Source organism: Anolis sagrei, chromosome X (genome assembly GCF_037176765.1).
Source record: "Anolis sagrei isolate rAnoSag1 chromosome X, rAnoSag1.mat, whole genome shotgun sequence".
NCBI lineage: Eukaryota > Metazoa > Chordata > Lepidosauria > Squamata > Dactyloidae > Anolis > Anolis sagrei.
Genome location: NC_090034.1, coordinates 33,084,223 through 33,111,850, shown reverse-complemented (window position 1 = coordinate 33,111,850; position 27,628 = coordinate 33,084,223). Strand labels below are relative to the sequence as shown.

Sequence of the window (27,628 nt, the reverse complement as noted above, 5' to 3'; positions counted from 1 at the left end):
TTTACTTATTTACCATGTCTTTATTCCGTCCTTTAGTCTGAAGATCAAAATAACACACAGGGACAAGTATGGGACTGGTATCTTACCTGTGGTCAAGCAAGGATTCAAACCTGATCACCTGCTATTGTAGTCTGGAACTCAAAATACTACTCTGCCTCAGCTCTTTAGGTAGATGACAGACAGATCGATAACAGAAATGTTTCAAAACCTAAGATACCGACCTGCAAAACAGATTATTCAGCCATTGACAAACTTCTTCCAGGAACATCTTTTTATAGGCAGAGCGCTTCTAAGCTAACATTTTTGTGGTCTTACAATCTTCAGTTGATTCAATAGTGTACTGATTTTGCTTAATTATGACAAGCCTTCTGTAGGTTGGAGGCGACCTTTGGCAAAGAACCTGCTTTTGATACTGCTGCTTGGGATTGGTATTTATGAATCAGCATTGAAAATGTCTCACCAAAATGTCCCACTGGAGGGGCGAAGAAAAGGCATCTCCTGGGCCCCTCAGGTCCCATGTCCACCTAAACCTGCTGCCCAGTAAAGTATACCTGCCAATATGGCCAATGTGGCAAATGTTATCAGTGTGGAAGGCCATATAAGCAGTAGAGGTTACAGTAGTTTGCTTTTGCCTGAGCCAACTGGGAAGGGCAAAATTTGGACTCTGTTTGTGGCAACTGAAGTAAACTGAAGACAAGGGAAGGAGAGGGGGAAAACGTATGTATTTAAAGCAGGCCAAAAATGGGATAGTAATGAATTGATCAGAACTTTCAGGCTATGCAAGTGCCATGCAAGGCTAATGCAATCTTCCAACCCTTGGCAGGTGCCCACCCTTGCTTTCTGGTATCTAGAAATTAAATAGTATTTCCACAGTCAATGGCATACTGTACATTGGCTCTTCCAGAGCACTCTAGGAAGTGGAGAAGCCTCAAGGCAGACATTGCTAAGGAACGATGAGAGTTGCTTGCCCCCTGCTGAAGCTGACCAAACCTTTTACAAAATACATAGAGAAACACACACACAGTCGCACTAAAATAACAGATGCATTTTATTTATATCTTCTAAAAACTTTATTTCACCAGCATCACTGTTATATTGGAAATCCCAGCCCACACATAGTTTTTCGGTATGTATTTTTTATCTGACAGAAATGTGTATTTCAATGTTGCTGACAAATTCAAAAAAGAGAACAGTTGTCCTCTCAGTCTTTAGGTTTCTGGCTGGTTGGATGTGATGCAAAAGACCTAATGAAAGCATCAGGCTTACCAGGCCCGGCTCAGACTACACCAAAATCAATCTACTGGTTATTTTATTTTCAGTTTTGAGATGAACAAAGGGAAGAGGAGGAGAGCCAATTTCTCTCTTTCCAATGTTGATCCACTCATAAATGTGGAGACTTGGATCAGGGCAGATGTTTATGAGCTTGGTAGTTTCCAGGATGGAAATCAGAAAGTGCTTGATGTCGGAAAAAGCGTTCTTCCTTAATCTCTTTCTAAAAGTATTTCCCCTTTTTTATGTTTTAGCATAGAGACCTTTCAAGATGAGCCGCAGATAGCCACTGTCCATCATCTTTGGGTTGTTGCGAGGTCTCTGGCCTGTTCAGATTGAGGGCTTTTGCACATGCTCAGAGAGTTTCTCCATATCAATATGCCTTTCTTCTTGGATCACTTGTTCATTGTCTGAGGGCTCAGGGCCTGACTCTTTGCCATATAAGGCCCGGATCTGGTTCTGATGAGAACTCTCGCCAGTTTTTGCCACCGTGGTGTCCGAAATGGATTTGGGTTCTTGCATCCAGACGTGCATCAAAACCTCATCAATGCACAATCGGCGGGAGACATCGGGTTGGAGCATGCGGTAAATGAGATCCTTGCATTCGATTGTCAGCACTTTGGACCGGGGGAAGTGCACCCGGTGTTCCTTCTGAAGCTTGAGCATTTTTTTGATGTTTGAGTCGTCGTAAGGCATGGAGCCACAAACCATGATGAAGAGGACAACGCCCATGCTCCATATGTCATAAATCTTGGGCTGGTAAGGGATCCCTTGCAGCACCTCTGGGGCTGCGTAGGCAGCAGACCCACAGAAGGTTTTACTGAGCATGACCCGGCCTTCCTCATCACGAGCCACGCGCCTGGAGAAGCCAAAGTCTGTTAATTTGATGTTGAACTCTTTGTCCAACAGGAGGTTCTCGCACTTCAAGTCCCGGTGGACAATGTCCAACTCATGGCAGTACTTGATGGCTCCAGCTAACTGGCGGAACATCTTCCGAGCAACGTCTTCTGGGAGGGCTCCTCGCCTCTTGATGAACTCTAGCAAGTCTCCTTGTACTCCAAGTTCGGTCACAATGTAGACTTTCCCATCTGAGGTCTCAAAGATCTCATAGGTCTTGATGATGGCCTGGTGCTTCACTCTGGCCAACATCTCAATCTCTCGGGGAAGAAACCTTTCCAGAAAATCCCGTGGCGCTTTCTTCTTATCAATGATCTTGACCGCCACATTGCATTTCAGCCGATCTGAATAGGCCGACTTCACCTTTGCGTAGGATCCTTCACCAAGATTGATTCCCATAACATAGCCTCTCCTTTTCAGAACCTCTGCGTCATCCATGATGCCCAAGGCAGCCCCTAACTGATATGTATGAGGTGGCTGAGCATCCTATATGTGAGCTCCACCTTCTAGCCTTTGGCTTCATTCAAGCCCATTCCAAGATGGGCCTCTGAAATGATATGACTTCTTCTCGTAGGCTGGAGAGCTGCAGAACTCTCAGCATTCTTTTATGATGTCACAAAGAGCAGTTGTTGGAGACAATTGAGCAATCCATTTAGAGCTTTTGTCAGAACTAATACAAAGGGCTGTCATGAACAGAGATAACAGTCTTGAGCATTGTTGAAATCTTTGGGTGTTTTTATCTTGAGGAGCCTTTCATAACACAGATGTATGAATAGCATATATGTATATTTCAGATGCAGAAACTGGTCAAACCACCTCTAAGTAATCCTTACTTAAGAAAACCCTATGAAATTCATGAAGTCTCCATCAATTGACAGACAACTGGAAGATGCAAAGGCCCTTCCTCTCACAAACCATAAAGGCTGCCATGGATTTTGCTTCAAGGAAATAACTCTCTGAGTCAAATGACACACAGGAGACAGTCTCCTTAAATAGCTTCAAACAGGGGTATGGGACTCTGATCCCCCAGATAGCTGGAAGATGTGCCACATCTAATCACGACAGAGGACATGGAAGGCACTCAAAAACAAGACAATATATGTTGGCATAACCAGTGCTGACCAACACAACTTGGAGGGTGATATGGACTTGTTCAGATTCCCGTAGGCATCTCATTGACAGTTTGGGAATGAATTGCCGGAAAAGATAGGCTTTTGGAGTTCTACTCATGCTTCTCATAGGACTACAGCAGGGTAAAGGGATTTATTTTCCTCTTCTTACAGGCCTGACATTCTAGCATGCTTTCTAGGCACCTCTACTTAAAGGAAATGCAAGACAACAAATGCAACTCCCCATGCTTCATTTTTTCCAAACTTAAGGTACCCTTGAGCCAAGGAGAAGTTGCTCAAAGGAACGTGCACTGCACACAAAGCCTCGCATCTGAAAGTAAGCTGCACCTTTACGAAGGCTCCTGAGAGACCCCTTGCTTTGCAAAAAAGCCCAGCCCAAGATGAAGGCTGTTGTGATTCTCATAGGTGATACTGGATTTATCCAGTTCCTAAAAAATTTGAATTTTTCCTTTTAAACTTAAGATACTTCAAAAGAACCCTGGACCACATTTATTGCAGTACTAAAGTGCTTTCCTGATACAGTGAGGGGGAAAACATGTTACTTAGCCATTTTACACCAATGTATGGGTTGCCAGACAAAAAACTGGAAAGTGCTGCTGTCCTTTGAATGGTTGTGTAGAAAAGAGGATATTTGCTGAGTGACAACATCGGTGGAAACCCCTCTTCTCTGTTGCCTTTAGAGTTCATTTGACATCGTCATTTTCATGTTGGACCAGGATTTTGGGAGGATTCTGAGTTTGAATCACTGCTTAGCCATAAAAGCCCTTTGCATCACCTTGGTCAAGTCACCTTCTTTGGTAATAAGAAACATGTGGCAAATAAGCTTTTATGGTTTTGTCCTCCTTCCTGCTCCATGTGCTTAGAAGCAGTGGGCCAGTGAGAAGTTTGGATGTTCATTTGGATGTCCATTCGCTCAGGTCTTTTGGAATGGCAATGAAGATCCATTGCCTACTCAAGACAAAGCCATCCCCAAAGAGTTCAGAAAAGACAGGATAAGGGATGCTCAACCTCTACTAGGATTATTAATATTCATAGCTACACATTACAGCATTGCATCTTTGCATCTTGCTCTAAAAGTCCAGTCTGTCAGAAAAACTTTACTCACCCCCATCCCTCTTAAGGGCTCATTAAGCAACTTGAACAATCCATTTTTATATTGCTGGCGTTTCCTCTGGCTTCTCAAGTCTCAGCCAACCATCTCCTTGTTGCCATTCTGCACTTTCTTTTTACTAAGCTGTTATCCATCATGGTTTGTCCTGGTTTACAAAATGCCTTTTGAAATATATAATTAGCTGGATGATTTTCCCACTGTTGTTGAGTTCATTCTCCAAAGGCAGACTATACATTGATTAAACAGTGAAGTGAAATAAACCCAATGTCCTAGCTATGGTGATTTTGGTTCACTTGTGCCCAAATGGAAGAGGCAAGCAGCTCTTTTCTTGGAAAACCAGCCTGCCTTTTCAGCCAGGTGAACAGCAGCTTTGGGTCGATAGTGCCATTGCATTACATAGTCCCTAGATGGTGCAAGACCTCAGTTGTTTCAGGACGGACACAGGAATTTCATTTCTCGTTGCCATCCTGTTCTTATGGGAGAGAAACAACAAAGCTCTTGCTTTAGCTTTTAGACTGGAGTCTACTCAAAGGCTCACTTTATGTGACAGATTTAAGTCCCTTTGTAGACTCCTTGAAGATGCTTTCTATGCACTTCTCTTCTGATATAAATTGTGGAAAGTCATGCAGAAGGGAAACGTTAAACATACAAAACAATAGCTATAATCAACAGAGACAATGGCTTGAAATATGCCAGGACATTGAAAGTTTACATATGCCATATTCAATATGAAAAGATGAGAGGATTCTATTTTTGAAAGGCCTATGCTTTTTTTAAAAAAGCAAAAAGGAAAGTCGGTAGCAGAGGATTGCATTTGGAATTGGGTTCTGTGTCTGCAAGTATGGATATGCTTTTATATCCCACCAGATCCCATCTGATCTTGGAAGCGGAGCAGGATCAGCCTTGTTTAGGATATGGATGGGAGATTGCTAACAAATCTCAGGTCCTGAAGGCTGTACTTCAGAGGAAGGCGCTGGCAAAACCACCTCTGAGTATTCCTCGTCAGAGTAAACCCTGTTAAATTCATGGGGTCACTACATGTCGACAGGTAACTTGAAGGAACACACATACACATGCATCCCATCACAAGGTTTTCCATCACTGTTTTATTCCACATTATTCCTGCAGGTGGGGACCATGAAACATGGCCTGACATGTTTTCTTCCCCCAACAGATTTCGTAGGAGAGAAACATGTAGCAAAGCTGCCCTGTGCCCTTCCGCCAGTCTCCCAAAGCCTCCTAAGTTTTGTTTCTGTTTGATGCAATTATTCAGGCAATTTTTACCTCCAAACTATACACAGCTCCTAAGACAAACAAACAAATAAATAAATACCACTCTCCAATCCCACAGACAACCTAGAGCCCTGGGCTACCTCCAAATACCACAATTCCCCTTTTTACAGTCCTTCTCAAAATGGTGACCAAAAGTGATACAATATTATTTCCATTCATCATTTTGAGAGATGATGCAGAGGAAAATTGAAGTATCTGGGTGAGTGGCTCCCAGGGTTGTCCTCAGCAACAATTGAATTTTGGTGAGAAGGCTAAAAACATTGTAAAATGCCTAGGATCCCATATCACGGAGCCTCAGGTGTTCAAGTAGTACACTAGAGCACCCCTAGATTCAGAAGAAGGGTGGATGGGCTGAGAGGGCTTGGAGGCTATCTTTGAGCTGTATTCAAACTTCCTGAGCCCTTACCAGATGTGCTCACTCATTTTGTCCAACTCAGAAATGGCCACATGCTCCAGTTTAGAAAATAGGTAATTTCAGGTACAAAATGACTACTCACTCCAAATGTCCTCAATTTGGGGAATCACTTGGGAGAGTTTCTGGGATGCAATGCTCCATTTTGTGGCCATTTCCCCCCTATGATGGTGGATGTCCAGGGGGCAGCTCTGGGGTGTGTGTGTGTGTCATGGCTGGCTCTATATGGCTCATGAGCCACTCCATTCTTGTCTTGGGAATGGGAAGCCACCTTAAAGTAAAATTCTAAGTTGCTTGGTAACTACAGAACACAAAAGAACAGCACAGTATTGCTCTAGAACAAGAAAGTAATATTTATTTATTGTACTTGGCAAAGCAATACGTATTCCTGATAAAATTGCACATTTGCTTTTACCGAAATCTCTTGAGGCGCTTTCCTTGCACCCAAGGGTGGTTTAAGACTTCTTCAATCTGGAGGCGATGAGCAACATCAGGTTGGAGCATGCGGAAAATCAGATCTTTGCATTCGATGCTCAACGTTTCAGGGAAGATCACCCGGTGTTCCTGCTGGAGCCGGAGCATCCTCTTGACATTGGAGTCGTCATATGGCATGTACCCTGAGACCATGACGTAGAGCACGACACCCAGGCTCCACATATCGTAAATTTTGGGATGGTACGGAATGCCGAGGATCACCTCTGGAGCGGCGTATGCTGCTGACCCGCAAAACGTCTGGCTGGGAACGATCTGGCCATCCCTGTCTCGGTAGCACCGCTTTGAAAAACCAAAATCAGACAACTTGACATTCATGTCTTTGTCCAGGAGGACATTGTCGCACTTGAGGTCCCGGTGCACCACATCCAAGTCGTGGCAGTATTTGACAGCACAACAGAGTTGGCGAAACATCCGGCGAGCCACTTCTTCGGGGAGCCCCCGGTTGCTCTTGATGAACTCCAAGAGGTCGCCTTGGACGCACAGCTCCATCACAATGTAGACCTTCCCAGAGGTCTCAAAGATCTCGTAGATCTTGACAATGGAGCAGTGGTCGACGGTGGACAAGATCTCCAACTCCCGGGGCAGGAACTTCTCCAAGAACTCAGTAGGGACGTTCCTCCTGTCTGTGATCTTGACAGCCACTTGGCTCTTCAGGCGCTCTGAGTAGGCCGACTTGACTTTGGCAAAGGAACTCTCACCTAGACTACCTCCTAGGATATAGCCTTTCTTCTTTAGAACAGCAGCATCATCCATGGGTGGGGATACCAACCTCCTGATGGAGTGCGATTTAGAGTGGTGCTCCTATGGGTTTTGAGATGGTGCTTAACTCAAGGAGTTTTGAGTCTGGCTTGGTCTCCCAGCAATTGAGTGAATCGCAGGTGTCATTCGTTGAGGTCACAATGGAACACCAGATGTGTCACTTGGAGACTTGAATGACTGGAAGCACTGTTACAGTTGGGGAAAGTGACTTTTGGGAGTGCAGCTCCCAAAACTGTCTGGCCAATGGTTGGGTGTGCCATGAGGATGAATGGGTGCCACCTGAAGCCGTTGGTTTTGAGGGGTAGCTTGCTCCTTGTCCCCTAAATTGGCTTGCTGGTCCTCTGTTTTCGTTGTAGACAAGTCAGGTGGCTTTCACATGGGAGGAGCACAATTTTGTCCCACCAAATTCCCAATACGCCTTGGGCTAATCTGACCATTTGTGATGAGCTTCACCAACTATGCTGGACCATTTCTCCTCCTATCATCATGTATATCCATAATAATGAGAGATCTTGGAGATGGGATTTAAGTATAAACATGAAATTCATACACATGTGTATAGCCTGAAGGTCATTTGATTCAACCTATTTTAAATAATGATGTGTGTGAAAGTACACTGAACCATCAGAGAACCAAGGTGCCACTATCCCAACCACATTGTCCAGGTGGACAATTTTGGAAGAGTTCAGATTTTGGAAAATGGGATGTGCAAGCATTACTGATGTCTAGGTTCTTGTGGGTTATTTCGGGCTATAGGGCCATGTTCTAGAGGCATTTCTCCTGACGTTTCGCCTGCATCTATGGCACGCATCCTCAGAGGTAGTGAGGTCTGTTGGAATTAGGACAATGGGTTTATATATCTGTGGAATGGCTGGGGTGGGGCAAAGAGCTCATCTCTGCTGGAGCTAGGTGTGAATGTTTCAACTGACCACCTTCATTAGCATTTGAAGGCCTGGCTGAGCCTGGTAAAATCTTTTGTTGAGAGGTGTTAAGATGTGCCTGGTTGTTTCCTCTCTGCTGTTTTGCTGTTGTAATTTTAGAATTTTTTAATACTGATAGCCAGATTTTGTTCATTTTCATGGTCTCTTCCTTTCTGTTGAAATTGTCCACATGCTTGTGGATTTCAGTGGCTTCTCTGTGTCGTCTGACATGGTGGTTGTTGGTGTGGTCCAGCATTTCTGTGTTCTCAAATAATATGCTGTGTCCAGGCTGGTTCATCAGGTGCTCTGCTATGGCTGACTTCTCTGGTTGAAGTAGTCTGCAGTGCCTTTCATGTTCCTTGATTCGTGTTTGGGCACTGCGTTTGGTGGTCCCTATGTAGACTTGTCCACAGCTGCATGGTATACGGTAGACTCCTGCAGAGGTGAGAGGATCCCTCTTGTACTTTGCTGAACGTAGCATTTGTTGGATTTTCTTGGTGGGTTTGTAGATTGTTTGTATGTTGTGTTTCCTCATCAGCTTCCCTATGCGGTCATCTGCAAGACCAAGAACAAGCCACGAGAGTAAAGATGAAGATCCACCCAGAGGAAAAGTGTTCCTGCCATACATCAAGGGAACCACTGACCACATAGGGAAGCTGATGAGGAAACACAACATACAAACAATCTACAAACCCACCAAGAAAATCCAACAAATGCTACATTCAGCAAAGGACAAGAGGGATCCTCTCACCTCTGCAGGAGTCTACCGTATACCATGCAGCTGTGGACAAGTCTATATAGGGACCACCAAACGCAGCGCCCAAACACGAATCAAGGAACATGAAAGGCACTGCAGACTACTTCAACCAGAGAAGTCAGCCATTTCAGAGCTGATGAACCAGCCTGGACACAGCATATTATTTGAGAACACAGAAATGCTGGACCACACCAATAACCACCATGTCAGACTACACAGAGAAGCCATTGAAATCCACAAGCATGTGGACAATTTCAACAGAAAGGAAGAGACCATGAAAATGAACAAAATCTGGCTACCAGTATTAAAAAACTCTAAAATTACAACAGCAAAACAGCAGAGAGGAAACAACCAGGCACATCTTAACACCTCTCAACAAAAGATTTTCCCAGGCTCAGCCAGGCCTTCAAATGCTAATGAAAGGTGGTCAGTTGAAACATTCACACCTAGCTCCAGCAGAGAAGAGCTCTTTGCCCCACCCCAGCCATTCCACAGATATATAAACCCATTGTCCTAATTCCAACAGACCTCACTACCTCTGAGGATGCTTGCCATAGATGCAGGCGAAATGTCAGGAGAAATGCCTCTAGAACATGGCCCTATAGCCCGAAATAACCCACAAGAACCTAGTGATTCCAGCCATGAAAGCCTTCGACAATACATTACTGATGTCAATGGATAAATATACTGAGTGAGACTAAAGCAAATCTGAGGGCAAAGTTTATAACTCCATGGCAGAAAGGTCCAATTCTGCGTAGTTTCACATAAAATCAATGGTTTGTCTGTACTATATGAATCTTCCTTCAGTCATTAACTTAATCAGGACAATCTTTGGTGCAAATTCCAGCTCAGTGCTACCTACCCAAGGCCCATTCCTACTGCTTCTGAAAATGTCTACTGCCCAAACTGGTACATCTCCAAAACCAAATCTTATGTTTTTCGTCATTAGAATGAATGCAGTTTGACACCACTTTTCACCCCACGGCTCAAGGCTATGGGGTCCTGAGAGTTGTAGTTTGGTGAGGACAACCTACAGCTCTTAGTATCCTATCACAAGGAGCCATGGCCATTCAATCGGCTGCATTGATGGACCCTACAATTGTCTGGAAAAGGCCATCATTCATAGGCCCAAAAAGGCAGAACAACTCACCTCATTTGTTTTAGGATGTGCACTGTCATAGCATTAGCCAGATACACCGTATGTTCAGAGAAAGGGTGTTTCCGGAATAAGATTTCCCCTCTTGTTTGTTGCTGACAAGGTGTCCCTCCAACCACAGGGCAAGCAGGTGCCAGCCTCAGCCCTGAGAAACAGCATCAGCAAGCAACCACCGAATGTGGCCTTGTATAGGAAAACACCTGCGACTTAGAGCCACTTTCATCTTTAGATGGTGGCTTGGGGAGGTTAAGGCGTTTTCCCCATCTCTGTTGTGTCTACACTGTCAAAATAACACAGTTTGACACCGCTTTATCTCTTTGCTCAAAGTGATGGGATCCTTGGAGCTGGAGTTCTAGAAGGCCTTTAGCTTCATCTGCCAAAGTGCACTGGTGGCTCACTAAACTACAACTCTCAGGATACCACAGCATATACATATATGTATGTATGTATGTGTGTGTGTGTGTGTGTATATATGTGTGTGTATATATGTGTGTGTGTATATATTAGGTGTGTATGTGCATATATATTCACATACATATATATCCACTTATATACATACACACAAATATATGCACACACACACATGTACATATAGGCACATATATGAGTAAGGGATGGTCAACCTGTGTGTGTATGCATATACATATACACACACAGAGGCACATATGTCTCTTTTCATATACATATACACACACAAGAGGACATAGTCTCTTTTTAATTATGCACTGTCATTTATGTTTAATTGCATTTGATGTTTTTGCTTTATCAATGTATGTATTTTGTTTCAGCATCGAATTGTGCTGACTGTGTATACCGCCCTGAGTCGCCTTCGGACTGAGATGGGCGGGGTAGAAATAATGTAAATAAATAAATAAATAAATAAATAAATAAATATTACCTGTATTTTATGTATCTCCCTCTCTATCTGAAAATCAAAGTCTGTGCCACAAAAGCTGCTGCTGGGCGAAGTGGCCCGCTGAGCTGCCGAATTGAGCTGTTGCTAGGTGAAGTGGCCCTCTGTGGCATCACAAAGGAAGACTGTGTGTAACAGAGGGAGGGAGGTGGGGAAAGAATCAAGATGCTATGGAGACGTTGTGAGGGAGGTCCTTTCAGAGCTGGAGCAGGGAGAAAGGAAAGGGGAAGAAAGAAAGAAAGAAAAAGAAGGGAAAGGAATGGAGAAGGGGGGGAGGGGAGAAAGAAAAAGGAGGGAAGAGAAAGGGAAGAAAGAAAGAGAAGGGAAAGAAAAGAATGGAGAAAGGAGGAATGGGGAAGAAAGAAAAAGGAGGGAAGAGAGCGGGAAAGATATGAGAGGAGGGGATCAAAGAAAGAAGGGAAGACAAAGGGAGGGAAGGAAGAGAAAAAAGTAAAGAAAATAGAGAAGGGAGGGATGGGGAAGAAAGAAAAAGAAGGAAAGAGAAAGGGGAAAAGGTATGAGAGAAGGGAAAGAAAGAAAAAGAAAGGAAGGAAGAGAAAGAAAGAGAAAAAGAGAGGAAAAAAATGGAGAAGGGAGGGATGGGGGAAGAAAGAAACAGGAGGGAAGACAATGGGGAACAGGTATGAGGGGAGAGAAAGAAAGAAAAAGGAAGGAAGGAAGAGGAAGGAAGGGAAGAAAAAGAAAAAGAAGGGAAAGAAAAAACAGAGAAGGGAGGGATGGGGAAGAAAGAAAAAGCAAAGGGGAAAAATTATGAAGGGAGGAAAGGAAAGAAGGGATATATATATATATATATATATATATATATATCCCTTCTTTCCTTTCCATATATATATGCTCATGTATACACATACACATATATGCAATAAAATAATATATAGAAATAATAATATTGTAATGTAATCATACTAACATATTACATATAATATTAATAATGTTGTAATGTAATATATATTATATATTATATATACTACAACATGATATAGTACAATATATTATATAATACTAATAGTATAATATGCTGGTAGTGTATTATATAGATTGTAGTATAATAATATAGTTTGTTTTTTTTTGTCGTGTCAGGAGCGACCTGAGAAACTGCAAGTCGCTTCTGGTGTGAGAGAATTGGCCGTCTGAAAGGACGTTGCCCAGGGGATGCCTGGATGATTTGATTTTTTTTTTTTATCATCCTTGTGGGAGGCTTTTTTCATGGGAATACCATGGCTTTGACTAGGCGGATCTTTGTTGCCAGTCTGATGTCTCTACTCTTTACTACTTTATCGAGACTGGACATTGCTCTCCTCCCAAGAAGTAAGCGTCTTCTGATTTCCTGGCCACAGTCTGCATCTGCAGTAATCTTTGCGCCTAGAAATACAAAGTCTGTCACAGCCTCCACATTTTCTCCCTCTATTTTCCAGTTGTCAATCATTCTTGTTGCCATAATCTTGGTTTTTTTGATGTTTAGCTGCAACCCAGCTTTTGCGCTTTCTTCTTTCACCTTGATTAGAAGGCTCCTCAGCTCCTCCTCGCTTTCGGCCATCAGAGTGGTGTCATCTGCATATCTGAGGTTGTTAATGTTTCTTCCAGCAATTTTTACCCCAGCTTTGCATTCATCAAGCCCCGCACATCGCATGATGTGTTCTGCATACAAGTTAAAGAGGTTGGGTGAGAGTATGCAGCCTTGCCGTACGCCTTTCCCAATCTTGAACCAGTCTGTTGTTCCGTGGTCAGTTCTTACTGTTGCTACTTGGTCCTTGTACAGATATATAGTCTATATCTAGCTATACAAAGCTTGAGCATCCCTCGAAGTTGGCCCTCCCCAAGGCCTCCCCATGTAAACGCTGGGGTCGCTATGGCAACCACAGCAGGGCCTAAGCCCCCTTCAGGGGCCTCCGCGCTAGCTTCCGGGCGCGCGGGCGAGAACCTCTGCGGCCCTCATTAACCATGCGCCTATGCAAATCTGCCCCCGCCCCGCGCCTCCGGATTGGCTGCGAGAGGCAGGAGCGGCGGGAGGTGAGGCAGGGAGGAGGAACAGCGGCGGCAGCGCATCCGCCATCTTCTCGCCCGTCATTGAGGGACGAGTTGAGGAGGAAGACGGCCAGCGCGGAGGAATACGGCCGCCCTCGCTCTCCTTCCTCTTTCTCCTTCTTCCTCTTTCCCTCCATTCTCCTCCCTCGCCTCCCCCGGGAGGGGGGGTATACGTTGCGGCGCTGGGGGAGGATGAACGGAGGATAAATGGTGCCCAAAGCAGACAGCGGCACTTTCCTCCTCCTCTTCCTCCTGGTGCTCAGCATCACCGAGCCTCTGCGGCCAGGTACGGGGCCCCGCAAGGGACATCCCTGTGGGCAGGAATAGCCTGGCTTTTGGGAGAACTTGAGGGAGACTGTTGAGGGGACTCAAGGGAAGGCCTTTCGGGGAGGAAAGGGGCTTTTCTCTGTGGGGCTGCCTTTCCCTATGGAAGCAGAAACCTCCCATGAAGGGTTTTTTTTTTGGGTGGGGAGTGTCCCTCAAAAGCAGAGAGGACTTAAAGTACTGTGCCCCAGTGAAGGGTATGAGTGAGATCGGGAAAGCCTATGCGATTTCCACCCCCCCCCCCCATATTTGAGGGTCTTTCTCCCCCAGTTGGTGATACCAGGGAAGCCCTTGGTATCCAGGGAAGCCCTAACTGTAGAGTCCTATTTCCCCATTCCCCCCCCCCCCCAATTATAGTGATATTGGGGCCCCTTCTACACTGGCATTAAAAATCCAGATCATCTGCTTTGAACTGGATTATATGATAGTGTAGACCCATATAATCCAGTTCAAAGCAGATAATGTGGAATATTTGCTTTGATCATTTGGATTATATGGCAGTGTAGAAGGGGACTGGGAAGTTCTTGGTCATTTCCCTCCCAAACAATAGAGTATGACTTTCCTAATTGGGGATATTAGGGAGATCTAGGCCGCTTCTCTTCAAAACAGTGTGGCTCTGCTTCCCCATTTGATGATATGGGGAGGCCTTGCCCCATTCTACACAGCTGTATAATATCCACATTAAACTGGATTATGTGACAGTGTAGACTCAGATAATCCAGTTCAAAGCAGATCTTGTGGATGATCTGCCTTAATATTCTGGGTTATGTAGCTGTGGGAAGAGCCCCTAGTTGATCCCCGCTCCATGCTATTGAGCACTGGTTCATTAATGGTGATATTGGGAAGGCCTAGGTGGTTTCCCTCCCAGACTGTGGAGTGTTTGTGTTTGTTTTCCCAACTGATGATATTTTGAAAGCTCTAGGTAATTTCCCCTGCAAACAGTGGGGCAACAGGATCTTGTTTGCCCAATTGGTGAGACTGGGGAGCTCTAGGTGATTTCCCACCAAACTAAGGGGTCTTGGTTCCCCAACTGGTGAGCTATGGGTGATTTCCTTCTCAAACTATTGGGTATCGCTCATCTGAGTGGTGAAAATTTGGGAGCCCAAGATGATTCCCACCCCAGTTATGGTGTGCTGGTTCCTAGACTGGAAAGATTGAGTAGCCCAGTTTTATTCACCACCACCCCCAAACTATGGGGTGCTTGGAGCATGGGTTAAAGGGGGATCAGAGCTTCCTTTGTTACGGGGAAGTGGCTGAGGTGTGACCTTACTACTTGCTAGCTTCCCCCTCCAGTTCAGCCTGTGTGGGATTTTTTCGGGAGTAGTGTAGTGACTAACACACCAATTTTGATGCGTTGCTTGGTATTTGTGGGGTTGGGGATGGTTGTGTGTCCCTTTCCCAGCTGTGGAGGGATCTGGATTTGCCCCTGATCTGAGGGGGCCTAAGTATTTTCTCTTGGAGTTGTGACATATTGTAAAAGATGTCTTAAATTATGAGGGAATTGGAGGTTAGTTTGTGTGTTGCAGGAACAATGGGGTGAATCAGTTGGGTGAGTGGGTTGCTTTGAGTCATCTTTAGAAGAGGGAAGTGGAATATCATCACCCCCACCACCACCACCATCATCATCATCATCATCATCATCATTCCTTGCCCATGTTGACCCAGAGGGTGCAGAGGTGACACAGTGTGTGTGCTTGGACTAAGAGTATGCGTGGAAGGATTGCAATGATAACATGGGATCATAATGTAAGGCTTTACCGAAGAAAGAGTCTGTTCCCTGCTTCCTTATAACTGATAATACTTCGAAGTTCCTCCCCCCCAGTCCCAGGAACTGTGGTGTATTTAAAATGTGAGGCAGGATGAGGGGTCATCTGTAGGATCAAGGGAATAACTTGTAATCCTGGTTGGGCCGCAACTATTGTAATTGGCTATGCTGATGGGGGATGATCTGAGTTGCAGTCATCTGAAGAGCCACCAGTAGCCTAATTTTGCTGTGGGTGAACTGGAGCTTGATCGTTATCCTGAAGCATCTCCAAACAAGGCCAGGAGAGAAGGATAGGTGGGTTTGAAGTTTACAAAGGGAGAGGAGGAACTAAAATAATATCCATGTGATTGAAGGAGAAATGACATCTGTGGAGCTTCAGTGGTTTGGGATTGACTGAAGAAGCAGAGCCTCAAAAAGAGGAACATATTTCTTTGTGCTATATATGATTTCTGAGATGTCGGGGTAGCTGTATTATTAGCTGGTAGAATGCATCCAATGAAAAAGGGCTAATGTGCATGGAAGCTTATGCCTCGTAAAATGTGCTAGTCTTTAAGGAGCCACAAGACTGTTGTTTTAGATGTGATGATATGCATGGGAGCATTGGGGAGTGAGTCATGTTTGGGAGGCAAATAAGCAAGGGGAGAGAAGAGCCTTTCAAATAAGACGTAATAGTTTTTATTAACATAATACACTTAGATTACTTGTACTGCTGTTTTCTTTCTAGCCTTGTAGGACTGTCTTGAATGTGAATCTCTGAACAGGTATATTTCCAATGCAGTGTTTGGCAAAGGATGTGTACCTATTTTCTGTACTTATTGTGTTGGGATGAGAGGGAAACATGGTGAGGCAAGTCCTGTGTTCCTTGTTTAGGTGACAAGCAAAAATAAACTAATTTTATAGATAGGAGGAGAAAGATCTACATTGCCAACCTGTCACTGTCTGCAGAACCTGCTCCGGTGAAGGTGCAGTGGTAAGAATGCTGCTTTTTGGTGGTGCAGTGGAGTCTTAATTGACTTACAGACCTGGTTCTGTCTTATTTTGGGGGCATGCGGGTTGGCACTCTAGAGAGAGCTAGATTTCTGCCTGAAATTCTCCCCCAAATTTGCAGCTAACTGTGAAGAACATTGCAGTACATAGATGAGTGCAATGGGTTTTCAACTCATTCCTTTGACTAAGCTGTGTTTCTTTGAAAGAGGGTTGTATTGGTAAATGAATGCCCTGCAAACACGGTGTAGCATTTCCAAAGTATTGCCACTGCATTACATAAATGTCTAAGTTTGTGTTACTGGTGTTACTGGTATGATCATGAAGTGGGATAAGTGTCAGGTTGTAATCATTTCAGGACCTGAGGAAAATTGAAAAAGCATCATCATCTACTTCTAGAGAATGCATTGGCCATGTTATATAACCTTGCTGCATGCAGAATTGAACAGGCTTTTACTGCCTCTGCTCTTGTAAATGAGAATACTGGAAAGAACTTGAATATGGTGATCTCACAGCAAAGCCTAGTTGTGGCTTGTTCTCTTAACTAATGATGCAACACTGTTATGAAGGATAATGTTTAAAATTGAATCATAACACTTCGCCCTTTAGAAGGAGCCCCCGGTGGCACAATGGATTAAACCGTTGTGCCGGCAGGACTGAAGACTGACAGGTCGGAGGTTTGAATCCAGGGAGAGTGTGGATGAGCTCCCTCTGTCAGCTCCAGCTCTCCATGCGTGGGCATGAGAGAAGCCTCCCACAAGGATGGTAAAACATTAAAAACATCCGGGCACCCACTGGGCAACGTCCTTGCAGGTGACCAATTCTCTCACACCAGAAGCAACTTGTAGTTTCTCAAGTCGCTCCTGACACACACACACACACACACACACACACACGCAAAACACCTTTAAAACATGCTTTAATCTTCAGGCAATTTGCTCTGAAAGAGGCCTGGATATTCCTGTGATATTATTGAGTTCTCCGCAGGTTATTCTTTGCCCTCTTTTTTGGTAATACTTTTAAGACTTGGTCAGAAAATGTATCGAGTCGATAGCAGGAAGCTGTAACATTTGGAACAACCAAAGCAACAAGGGAATAAGATGGATTCAATTGTCTATTTTTTATTCATGCATCTGGGGTTCTGGCTTTATATGGGAAGGGAAACTTTGTACCAACAAATAGTGGACATATGAGGGAGGCTTGTGTTCTGAGCAGGGGATTTCCATGAAGTTGGTACTGTACCATTTGTGTTACTAAATAGCCCAGCTGAATTTTAAATTGCTCTTTGAGCAATGCCAGCGATGAAGACCTAAAGCAGCATCATGCAGCTTGTAATGGCATCCATAGTCATAAAGTCCTTGCTAGAACTTATGTATATTTTTATCTATTTTTACTGTGTTACAATAATTGGTTAACTTGCGGAATTGCATAGAATATGTTGTCTTGAATTAATGACATCTCTTGTCCTGTCTTGGTAGCAATAGCTAAGCTATTGTGGAAATTGTGGTCTGCAAACTTTGTGTCCTTGCTTTACTCCCCAAAAGCACCTGTATACCGTCTACATGTTTTAAGCAGAGCAAAGTTATCTTGCTGTTCCTGCCTGTGATCAGAAATAGCAGATTTACTTACCCCCTCCAAGTCTCCCAAGTGACACAAGAAACCTGGTACAACCAGAACCACATTTCAGTTATCTCTTTCCAAGTGTTTCTATGCCAGTTTTCATTTTTAAAAGGCAAAGTGGTCCACAATAATGGCACTTATTCCAGTTTCATAATCATGCCAGTAACACAAACTTATACATTGATGTAATGCAGTGTATACCTGTGAATAGGAGTCCCACCAAGCAACTAGTTTTAGCAGATTGGCTTAAAGTCCCTTTCTGCATATTGTTCTGTGCATATGGCAGATACATTTCCATCCACTTTGCCGACTTCAATATCTCCTGGGCTGGATAAAGTAAAAATGTGTTTGTCCCCCTCCTCTCTTGAGGCAGGGGCAGAATCCCTTTCGTGTCAGCTTCTCTGCATTATGTTTCAACCATCAAATGATGTGGACATTTTTGGTTCCAAAGCATTATATCATGTGGGGAAAAGGCCCTGTGCATGGCAAGTGATTGAGACTCAGGAACGTTGTTGAAAGCTCTTGAACTGACACTGTCGTAACATGTTTAGCTTCTGTGTAGGCCTCATTCTGTGTGAATTCTGCAAGAAAATATGGTTGTGTTATGGTAGGATGTGGATACATTGCATGTCTTTGTATGTTTTTAGTTTGTGCTAATAAAGTTGGGAGTTGGGTAAAGTTGCCCTGCCGTGAGAGCCTAGAACAGTGATGCCAACCTTTTAGAAATGGAGTGCCCAAACCCACGTGTGCCATAGGTTCACCACCACTGGCCTAGAACAACTCTTCCATTGAATTTCCCCACTTCCCATTTAAACACCCTCCTTCTTTTTGCAAATTTTAATACTCTCCCCTGGGTGTGAGTGAGTGTCGGGGGGGGGGGGGTGCTGCCATGTTTTTAGGTGCAAGAAGAACCATTTTTAATACCTTTAAAGTAGTAAACCATGCTTCCAGTTTATTCCCTGGTTTAAACAAGGCCTCACCTGGGCCTAAACTCTAAACGTGGAATGTCCCCCCCATGTGTCAGAAAATGTGGGATGTGTTTCAAATATTTAGTTGGCAGCGTTAGCGTCTTTTGTCTGCGGCCTCTGCTACCCCTGTTAAAAGCGAAGCTTATGGATTTTTGGTACAGTGGCATTGTTGGATGATTGGCATGTGTCTGTTTTTCTCCTCTTAAAACCACTAGGCCCACTATGCAGCAGAAATGTGAAGAATGGTGTCATGGAGTAAGGGAGAAAAAAGTGTTTTGTGCTAATTCTGTTAGCATGGAGAGCCATAGTTTGGTATTAATTGCCTCATCAGGCTGTTTAAAACAAATGGCATGGCCTTTGAAGAACCTGATCAATATCCACTTGTTGACCAAGCTGTGAGGGTTGTGAATTACTTAAGTGTGCCATTTTGGAGGATCAAGCGGTATTTCAGCTGCTTCCAGTAAGCACTCCAGTGGAACAGTAGAAAGACTCAGATTCAGGTGGTTGATTTTTGTTGTCCAAAACTATATACTGATGGCTCATCAACATGCCTAGTTTATAGACATTTCTCAGTCTCCTTATATATGATCTTCTTAGTTGGAAACTTAGAAAAACTCAAAACACATCCAAACATTTGATTTAATTCAACTGTGAATGATTGGGGCTCATAGTCAGGTTGTTCTCTTGGCATGATCTTTGTTTATTTCCCTCTTTTATGTGATTGGGGGTTCTCTTTATAAGGAGAGAGGAAGGGCAACTGATCAGATGGAAAGATGACAGGAAATCTTTTACACTTGAGTGGGAGATACTTTAGGACTGCCTTGTAAATAAGTCCACAAAAGTTAACTAGCCCACAAAATGTTTTACTACCATGTTGGACTGTAACAGAGGCAGGACAAAGCATTCCTTCTGTAGCGTCCTGTATTTCTATGCTGGGCTCTGGGGAGTAGCGTAATTGCTCTGTAGCATATGGTGTGGCTGACTAATTCCAGTCAGTATTTATAATAGTGATTCCTTAGATTCAACTTCTAGTGGGTTTTGTATTCTCTGTGCTTTCCTAGATATCTGTCTTCTGTCTGTCCCACCGTACCAGACAATAACTGCAGGTTGTCTGTTGTTCTAAGGATGGTAGTTGACACATTTTCCTGTGCTTAATCATTTCCCCTACTCTTGGAACCGTATTGCTCCCCTTAGTGTACTCCTCCTCAGAAAGCAGTGACTATAATGTTGTAGAAGAGGCAGTTGTGATTGTTCTTTCACATAAAAATTTGATTTCCCCCCAACAAGTCCCTCTTTGGCACCTCTAGTGTCTCTTCAACATGATATGAGCAATCATGGTGTGAGTGAGGTAGAACCTCGGTGAAGGAATTAGAGAGGTGTCAGTCTGAGCTGCAGAGTTAACTGATGTGCTGGTGTTTGTCAGGAGGTGCTTTTAACACTTTGTATTGGCAGGGAAATGTTTTATTTATCTCTCCCTTGAACTCAAAGCAATGACCATGGTATCCCTCTTTGTTATGATTGTAGCAACCACCTTGTGAAAGAGGTCTTGATGAGAGAGTGTAGGACTTGCTTCAGGTCAGCTGGTGAGGACTGGAACTGGATCTCCCATGTCCGATTCAAACATTGTAGCATGTTGAATTTCATGAGTTGTCATACCACGCTGAATTTATCATCATACAAAAATGTCACACCTGATATCTTAGTGTTGGTGGAGGATATATACTTGTTGTCTTTGATGTACTAAAACAGAACTCCTGAGCTGAGATTCTACATCGCTGAATGTAGTGTCAAAGGTCTTCAGATGGGACTATGAGGATGAGCATACTTTACTTTAAAGCAGTGGTGTCCAGCCTTTTGTCCTCCAGGTGTTTGGGACTCCCAACGTCCAGAAGTCCTGGCCAGCTTGTTCAGTGGTCAGGAATTCTGGGAGCTAGAGGATCCAAGGTTGAACGCCACCATTTTAAAGAGTTGCTTTCTCACTTTAATTCCTGTGGTTCCTTATTGAAGAATCCTGGAGTTTGTAGTTTAGTGAGGCCCAGGAGCTTTCTGGCTGAACATTTAAAGGCCCCTCCCTGAACTGCAAATCCCAGAATTCTACAGAAGGCAGCCATATGATTTAAAGTGGGATATTAAGTTTGTTATTATAGAGTGATACTGTTAATATTGTGTGATAATCTCCTAAATTAGAGCTCCCTTCTTCCATTCCAGTACTCACTGTTGCCCTCATAGGCTCCCCTCTTCTCAAACCATTTAGCAGGGGGATCAGATAAGAGTCTGGCTATGTCCCTGTAGCCAGATACAGATAAATAACATAGTCCTTCTGCAATCCACTGGGATAGTTTGGAAGTCTATGTGAATAATGTAACTTTGTCTGGTTACAGTAACATTTCTCAACCTGGGGGTTGGGACCCCTGGGGGGGGGGGTGGTGGCCAAAGACCATAAAACATAGTATTTTCTGTTGGTCATGGGAATTCTGTGGGAAGCTTGGCCCAGTTCTGTCAGTGGGGTTCAGAATGCTCTTTGATTGAAGGTGAACGATAAATCCTAGTAACTACAATTCCCAAATGTCAAGGACTATTTCCCCCACCAGTGTTCACATTTGGGCATATTGAGTATTCATGCCAAGTTTGGTCCAGATCCATCATTGTTTGACTCCACAGTGCTCTCTGGATGTAGGTGAACTACAACTCCAAAACTCAAGGTCAGTGACCACCAAACCTTTCCAGTATTTTCTGTTGGTCATGGGAGTTCCATGTGGCAAGTTTGGTTCAATTCCATCGTTGGTGGAGTTCAGAGTGCTCTTTGATTGTAGATTAACTATAAATTCCAGCAACTATTATTATTATTATTATTATTATTATTATTAACTTTATTTGTACCCCGCTAGCATCTCCCGAAGGACTCGATGCGGCTTACAAAGGCCAAGGCCTCAAACACAACATAACAATACAAAACCTAAAGCAAATTAAAACAATTAAAGCAATATTAAACAACAAGCAATAAACAATACATCAAGACACAATAAAACTGGGCCGGGCCAGAGTAATGGGTACAAGATTAAAAGTGCTGATGTGAGAGGTGATATGTAAAGGATTATAGGGTAAGTGCAGTGTTCAGCAATCTCAATTCTAATAAAGTGCTTCTGGGACTTGTTATTGGAGTTTTCCTATTCTGGAAAGGCACATCGGAACAGCCAGGTCTTCAAGTTCTTTCTAAAGACTGCCAATGTAGGGGCCTGTCTAAGATCTTTTGGGAGGGTGTTCCAGAGTCAGGGGGCCACCACAAAAAAGGCCCTGTCTCGCGTGCCCACCAATCGTGCCTGCGACGCTAGCGGAATCATGAGCAGGGCCTCTCCGGATGAACGAAGTGAACGCGTGGGTTCATAAACGGAGATGCGGTCACGCAGGTAGGGTGGTCCCAAACCGTTTAGGGCTTTGTAGGTAAGCACCTGCACCTTAATTTGGGCTCGGAAAATAAACGGCAGCCAGTGCAGCTCCTTAAACAGGAGGGTTGACCTCTCTCTGTAAGGAGCACCAGTTAACATCCTGGCCGCTGCCCGTTGGACCAATTGGAATTTCCGAGCCGTTTTCAAGGGCAGCCCCACGTAAAGCGCATTACAGTAGTCCAATCTAGAGGTGACCAAGGCATGGACCACCCCGGCCAGATCAGCCTTTGCGAGGTACGGTCGCAGTTGGCGCACGAGTCTCAATTGTGCAAAAGCCCTCCCGGACACCGCCGACGCCTGAGCCTCAAGTGTAAGCGATGAATCCAAGAGGACTCCCAAACTGCGGACCTGTGGCTTCAGGGGGAGTGTAACCCCATCCAACACAGGTTGTCACCCTATACCCTGATCAGGTTTACGATCGACCAGGAGGACCTCTGTCTTGTCGGGATTGATCTTCAGCTTGTTCCTCCTCATCCAGATAGACACAGCGGCCAGGCACTCGTCCACCACCCGAGAGGCATCCTTGGAGTTGGGTGGAAATGAGTAATAGAGTTGTGTGTCATCTGCATAGAGATGGCACCTAACTCCAAAACTCCGGATGACCTCTCCCAGCGGTTTCATGTAAATGTTAAAAAGCATGGGAGACAGAATAGAGCCTTGCGGGACCCCACAGGTCAAAGGCCAGGGGTCCGAGCAGGCATCTCCCAGCTTCACCATCTGGGATCGACCCTCCAGGAAGGACCGAAGCCACGACAAAACCGTGCCCCCGAGACACATCCCAGAGAGTCGACCCAGAAGGATACCATGATCGATAGTATCGAAAGCCGCTGAGATGTCCAAGAGAACCAACAAGGTCACACTCCCCGTGTCCAGCTCTCTACGGAGGTCATCCACCAAGGCTATCAAGGCTGTCTCGGTGCCGTGACCAGGCCTGAAACCAGACTGTGACTGATCTACAACTTCCAAATGACAAAATCAATCCCCCCCAGCCCCACCAGTATTCAGATTTGGGCATATCAAGTATTTGTGCCAAATTTGGTCAAGTGAAAGAAAATACATCCTGCATATCAGATATTTACATTATGATTCATAACAGTAGCAAAAGTTCAGTTATGAAGTAGCAACAAAAGTAATTCTATGGTTGGTGGTCACAACAACATGAAGAACTGTATTAAGGGGTTGTGGCATTAGGAAGGTTGAAAACCACTGGGTTACAGGGATATAGCCAGGTATCTCTTTTTCTACCCTCCACCTGCTACTGAATGGCCATTGGAGAGTTGTTGCAGTGGTGGTTAGTGGTGGTTGTAGTCATAGTGAAAGAAGAAAATACCAGCCTCCACAACAATCTGAAAAGGCACAGGCCTATGTTGAATTTATGCTCCGTTATGCCACTAATAGGATGCTGACTGTGGTGTGATAGATAGCACTGTATAAATTATGACTATGTTTTACAAATCATAGTTGCTATTGATCACCTTTAAGGGGTTTGTGATTTGAAACAGAAACAGATGACAGTGTTGGGTAGTCATAAAGGCAGGAGTATGTTACAATTTCCATTGCGTTTACTTAGACTTGCAGGTTAAATTCAGTGCTAATAGAATTCATTGTTGATAAATATTTCAGTGGTGCTGCTCAATGCGAAACCTTCAAACTAGTTGTCAACAGTGTTGCTTTCCAGGAAAATGCTTCAATTAGAAAAACAAAACCTTTCCCAGTCTAAATCAGATGGGATCTGATTTAGCGTGTTTGCCTATTTGGTAAGCAAATGTTTTAAAATGAGCTGCAACGATTTCACGAGGTTTATAAATATCAGCGTCTTGCTGCCAACTGCCACAAGTAGTTGGATTGTTAAATGACAAGGGAAAAAATCAGCAAAGCACATCGGCTTAAAAAGCTTTATATCCAATCCGGTACAGAGCTTTACATTGAAAACTGTTTTTATTGGGCTATTTGTCAGTGTTTCATGACATGATAATATTAGTGGTGTTTGTGCTTTCATTGCTTAAATGTTAAGGACATTTGAGCAAAGGACCCACCACAGTTTCATACTTACTGTACCATTCCAAAAGAATATGAATGTATGTGAGTAGGGGAGAATGAGTTTATGTAGCTGAGAAAATCTACATTAAAAATGGGCATTTGGCTGATGGTGTATCCATTCATTGTGTTGGCCATTAGTGTTTATGAAGCCGTGCCTTTTTTGAAGGACGTTTTTACTTCTCTACAGCTCTTGCACACAAATAAAACCAATCCCCCCCCCCAAAAAAATGGAACATGAAAGAGGCTTGTCCATGTGAACTTCATAAATGTGCATCTCCCAGCAAAGGGGAAGAGCTCTGAGAAAACCCCAAGTAGAGATTTATGAATATGTGTTTTCTTTCTCCCCTCCTCTGTCGTGCATCCATTGCCAATGCATAGTTAATATAGAAGCAACAGCTTTCATGTTGCATCACTTTTCCTCTTCCGTTGTTGATGATGTTGTCTTATGGTTTGGAGGAGCTGGTGTCACAAACAAGATCGAAAGGGACCTTCTCCTTGGCTACTTTTCTCCCTGTTTATCATTGGTTCTCACTTAGCAACTTCTTGTCAACCCTATGGGAGAGATGTAAGCTGCTTAACTCCTGTTAGTGTGTCTTTTGGGCAGCATCTTTCAGATGTTTAATATTACGTAGTAAGCGTGAAATAGTATGGGGCAGTTCTGAGTCTAATGAACTGAAGGATACATTGGCAATTGATTTGAAGAAAACAAAACTTTTGGACGGAAGCTTCATCCCCAAAGATCTGGACATACAAGGGAATTACTGAGGGTCATGAGATTGCAATTATCCCCTCACATCTATCTTAAGGTTATATTTCTTTTTGTGCTTTTCTAGCACATTGAATACTTTAGGTGGTTTGTTTTTTGTCTTATTGCATGTTCTTTTTCTGACCAGTATTACAAACTCTGTCAGATCTTTCTGTACCCAATAATTGCTATCCAGTGTGTGTCTTTGGTCTGTCTTCCAATTCTGTTTCTGTAAATTGGTGGATGCGTGCTAATGCTTGCTGTATATTAATAGATGCTTAAAATCCCTCCCTCCAATTGGTACTCTTTTTATAACTCCCTATTGTTTGCATTTTCACTTGGTAAGCAAAGTAGTGCCTTCCAGGTGTTTTGAAGGAGCTGCACAGCTTACATCTCTCCCATAGGGTTGATACAGCCCCTTTTTAAATTGGGGCTGATAGGAGTTACAGTCCAAAATGTCTGTGGAACACATGGTTTCTTGTTCCAGTATTCTGTTTGAAATGCTGATTTATTATTGTGTGTTTGTGGGTGTGTGTGTGTAATGAAGGCCTGTAGTAGTCATATCTATATTTTGTTTTCTATGGTGAAATCTCAGGGTGGCACGTTTTTGCAGCCTGAATCATAGTCATGCCTCATAAATATAGGAAGCTGTTTAGACACTGCTCCATCTAGTGCCATATTGTTAACTCTGACAGCCCTTGGGAGTAACCCATCTCAAGTCTGGTAAGTATGCGTTCCTTCATAATTGCTTGGAAGACTTCAGCTTTGCAGAGCAGTCTCCTTGCATGTGATCAAGAATAGCATATTACAAGGAACAGTTTGTAAGAAAACAAAGTCAGCCACGAAAACCATCACTGCTCTGGAGGATGGCACATTATCAGTTGGCATTGTTTGTGTGACCAAGATTAAAGCTGGTAGCTCTCCAGAGTTAAAACAATACCTTGGGGACTCCCTAAATGGTGCTTTGTATACCAGCAACCTTGGAAGGATAGAACAGCAAGCCCCAGTAATCATTGGGTGGGATTTTCAGTCCCTGGGTGATATGAAGATGGCAAGAACATCCCAAGAGTGGTCAAACTGGCATTTCAGTCTTATAGTTCTGAGGCCCTATACCACAGACTTCAAAGGATAGTTCTATTAACAGAAACCACTAAAGTGTTGTTCTCTTTTAAAGACTTATTGCACCTGATCCTTAGGCTTAGTTTGTAGAACTTTTAGCATTGGTTAGGTAATGTGTGTCTTGTATGCCCTTTTGTTCCTTTTGTCCCTTTTGTCTAAAAGGGATTTTTCAAAAATCCATATTGGTTCATTGCGGCCAACAGTGAAGCGAAAACTTCGGTGAGGCTCCTGCTTTGCATGCAAAAGATTCTGGCTTCGTTCGTTGACATCTGCAGATAGAGCTGGGAGGGATAGAACCAGTTGAAGCTGCTGCTGTTTGGTGTAGACAAGTGGAACTCATTTCCCTCCTCCTTCATGTAACATGCAAATATTGATCCTACACATTTCCCTTATCAGTGCCAGTACTATTAAAGTTAACATTGTATCAATGCTGAAAAGGACATTTTTAAGTAGAAAGACTTTAGGGGAAAATGAATAGACTACATAATTCATTCTGGAAATGGCTTGCTCTGTGCCATGTTACGGTTGATGTTGGATGGAGCCCTTACCTCCTTTGGTTAAATATAGTGGAAGCCAACGTGCTTCATTCTGCAGTCTTTTGTGGGCAACCTGAATGGAGTGCCTGGACCACCAGTGGTCCATGGTTTGAGATTTATCTTAGTCTGACTTCGTGTAGGGCAGTTTCCTACGTTACTGTACCAGAGAGAGTGGCAGTTGTGATAATAAATGTTAGCTTATGTCATAATAAATCGGTGAGCCTTTGAGGCATCATGAGAATGTATTCTGTGGCGGCCTTTATTATGTTCCAGTGCTTGAGCATAACGAACGTTGCTTATGCTAATGACGGTTGGCTTTAACTAGTTTCAGTGAGCGACAAATCTCCTTTTTCCCTTGAAGTTCCTTACTATAAGATTAATAGGGCTTGAGAATGCTGACAAGTCCGATTTAATGCCCGAAATGATCAGGGCAAGCCGTGTTTCATCAGTTGATTGTGTAAAACTTTCATTCAGATTATTATTGCTAAGGGCAAATGAATGTCTTACATATGTCTTCAGAGAGCTATTACTATTCAGTCAGGGGCTTGAAACAGGCCGACTTTTTGAAATATTAATCTTATTAACAGTGAGCGGCACTAAGGCCACTTGCGTAGGGTCACTGGGCATTTTGAGCCAGCCGTTCCCTAGCCTGCTTAACAACCCATTGATCTCTGTATTTTATAGTTTCACCGCACAATGTTGTTGATCAAGGTTACCTGGAGGAAATAATTGGATGTTGTTAAAATCTTGTGCCTCGGCTAATCATCATTAGCTGCAAGGTTTGCCATTGTAGGTATAATTAAAAATTGATTTCAGTTCCGTTTTCTCATTAATCTAGATATACTTTTGATTCAGTTCTGTTGGAGCTGTATGGTGTTCAGTGCGCAGGGATTCGCAAATGTTGACCAGCTTTACTTAGGCAG

General features: G+C 43.7%; 3 protein-coding genes across 6 annotated transcripts in view; 1 reads left to right on the top strand and 2 right to left on the bottom strand.

Annotated features, from left to right (window-relative positions):
• Positions 1–1,599: 1,599 nt before the first annotated feature.
• On the bottom strand, positions 1,600–2,617 carry LOC132781630 (testis-specific serine/threonine-protein kinase 1-like). The gene has a single exon (XM_060785940.2). The coding sequence runs from the start codon at positions 2,602–2,604 to the stop codon at positions 1,600–1,602; it is 1,005 nt and encodes a 334-aa protein (XP_060641923.1). The 5' UTR covers positions 2,605–2,617.
• Positions 2,618–6,506: 3,889 nt separating this feature from the next.
• Positions 6,507–8,828, bottom strand: LOC132781631 (testis-specific serine/threonine-protein kinase 1-like). Its single transcript, XM_060785941.2, has one exon. It carries the CDS (start codon positions 7,358–7,360, stop codon positions 6,524–6,526), a length of 837 nt encoding a protein of 278 aa, XP_060641924.1. The 5' UTR covers positions 7,361–8,828; the 3' UTR covers positions 6,507–6,523.
• A 4,317-nt stretch (positions 8,829–13,145) lies between these two features.
• DGCR2 (DiGeorge syndrome critical region gene 2) overlaps positions 13,146–27,628 on the top strand; it is a 64,465-nt gene continuing 49,982 nt past the window's right edge. For 2 of the 4 annotated variants that reach the window (XM_060785943.2, XM_067473148.1), the window contains exon 1: positions 13,146–13,444. In XM_060785943.2, the coding sequence (XP_060641926.2) occupies positions 13,366–13,444 (79 nt within the window). In that variant the 5' untranslated portion in view covers positions 13,146–13,365. The remainder of the gene's footprint in view (positions 13,445–27,628) is intronic. The other 2 variants (XM_060785945.2, XM_067473149.1) reach the window with 1 other exon arrangement.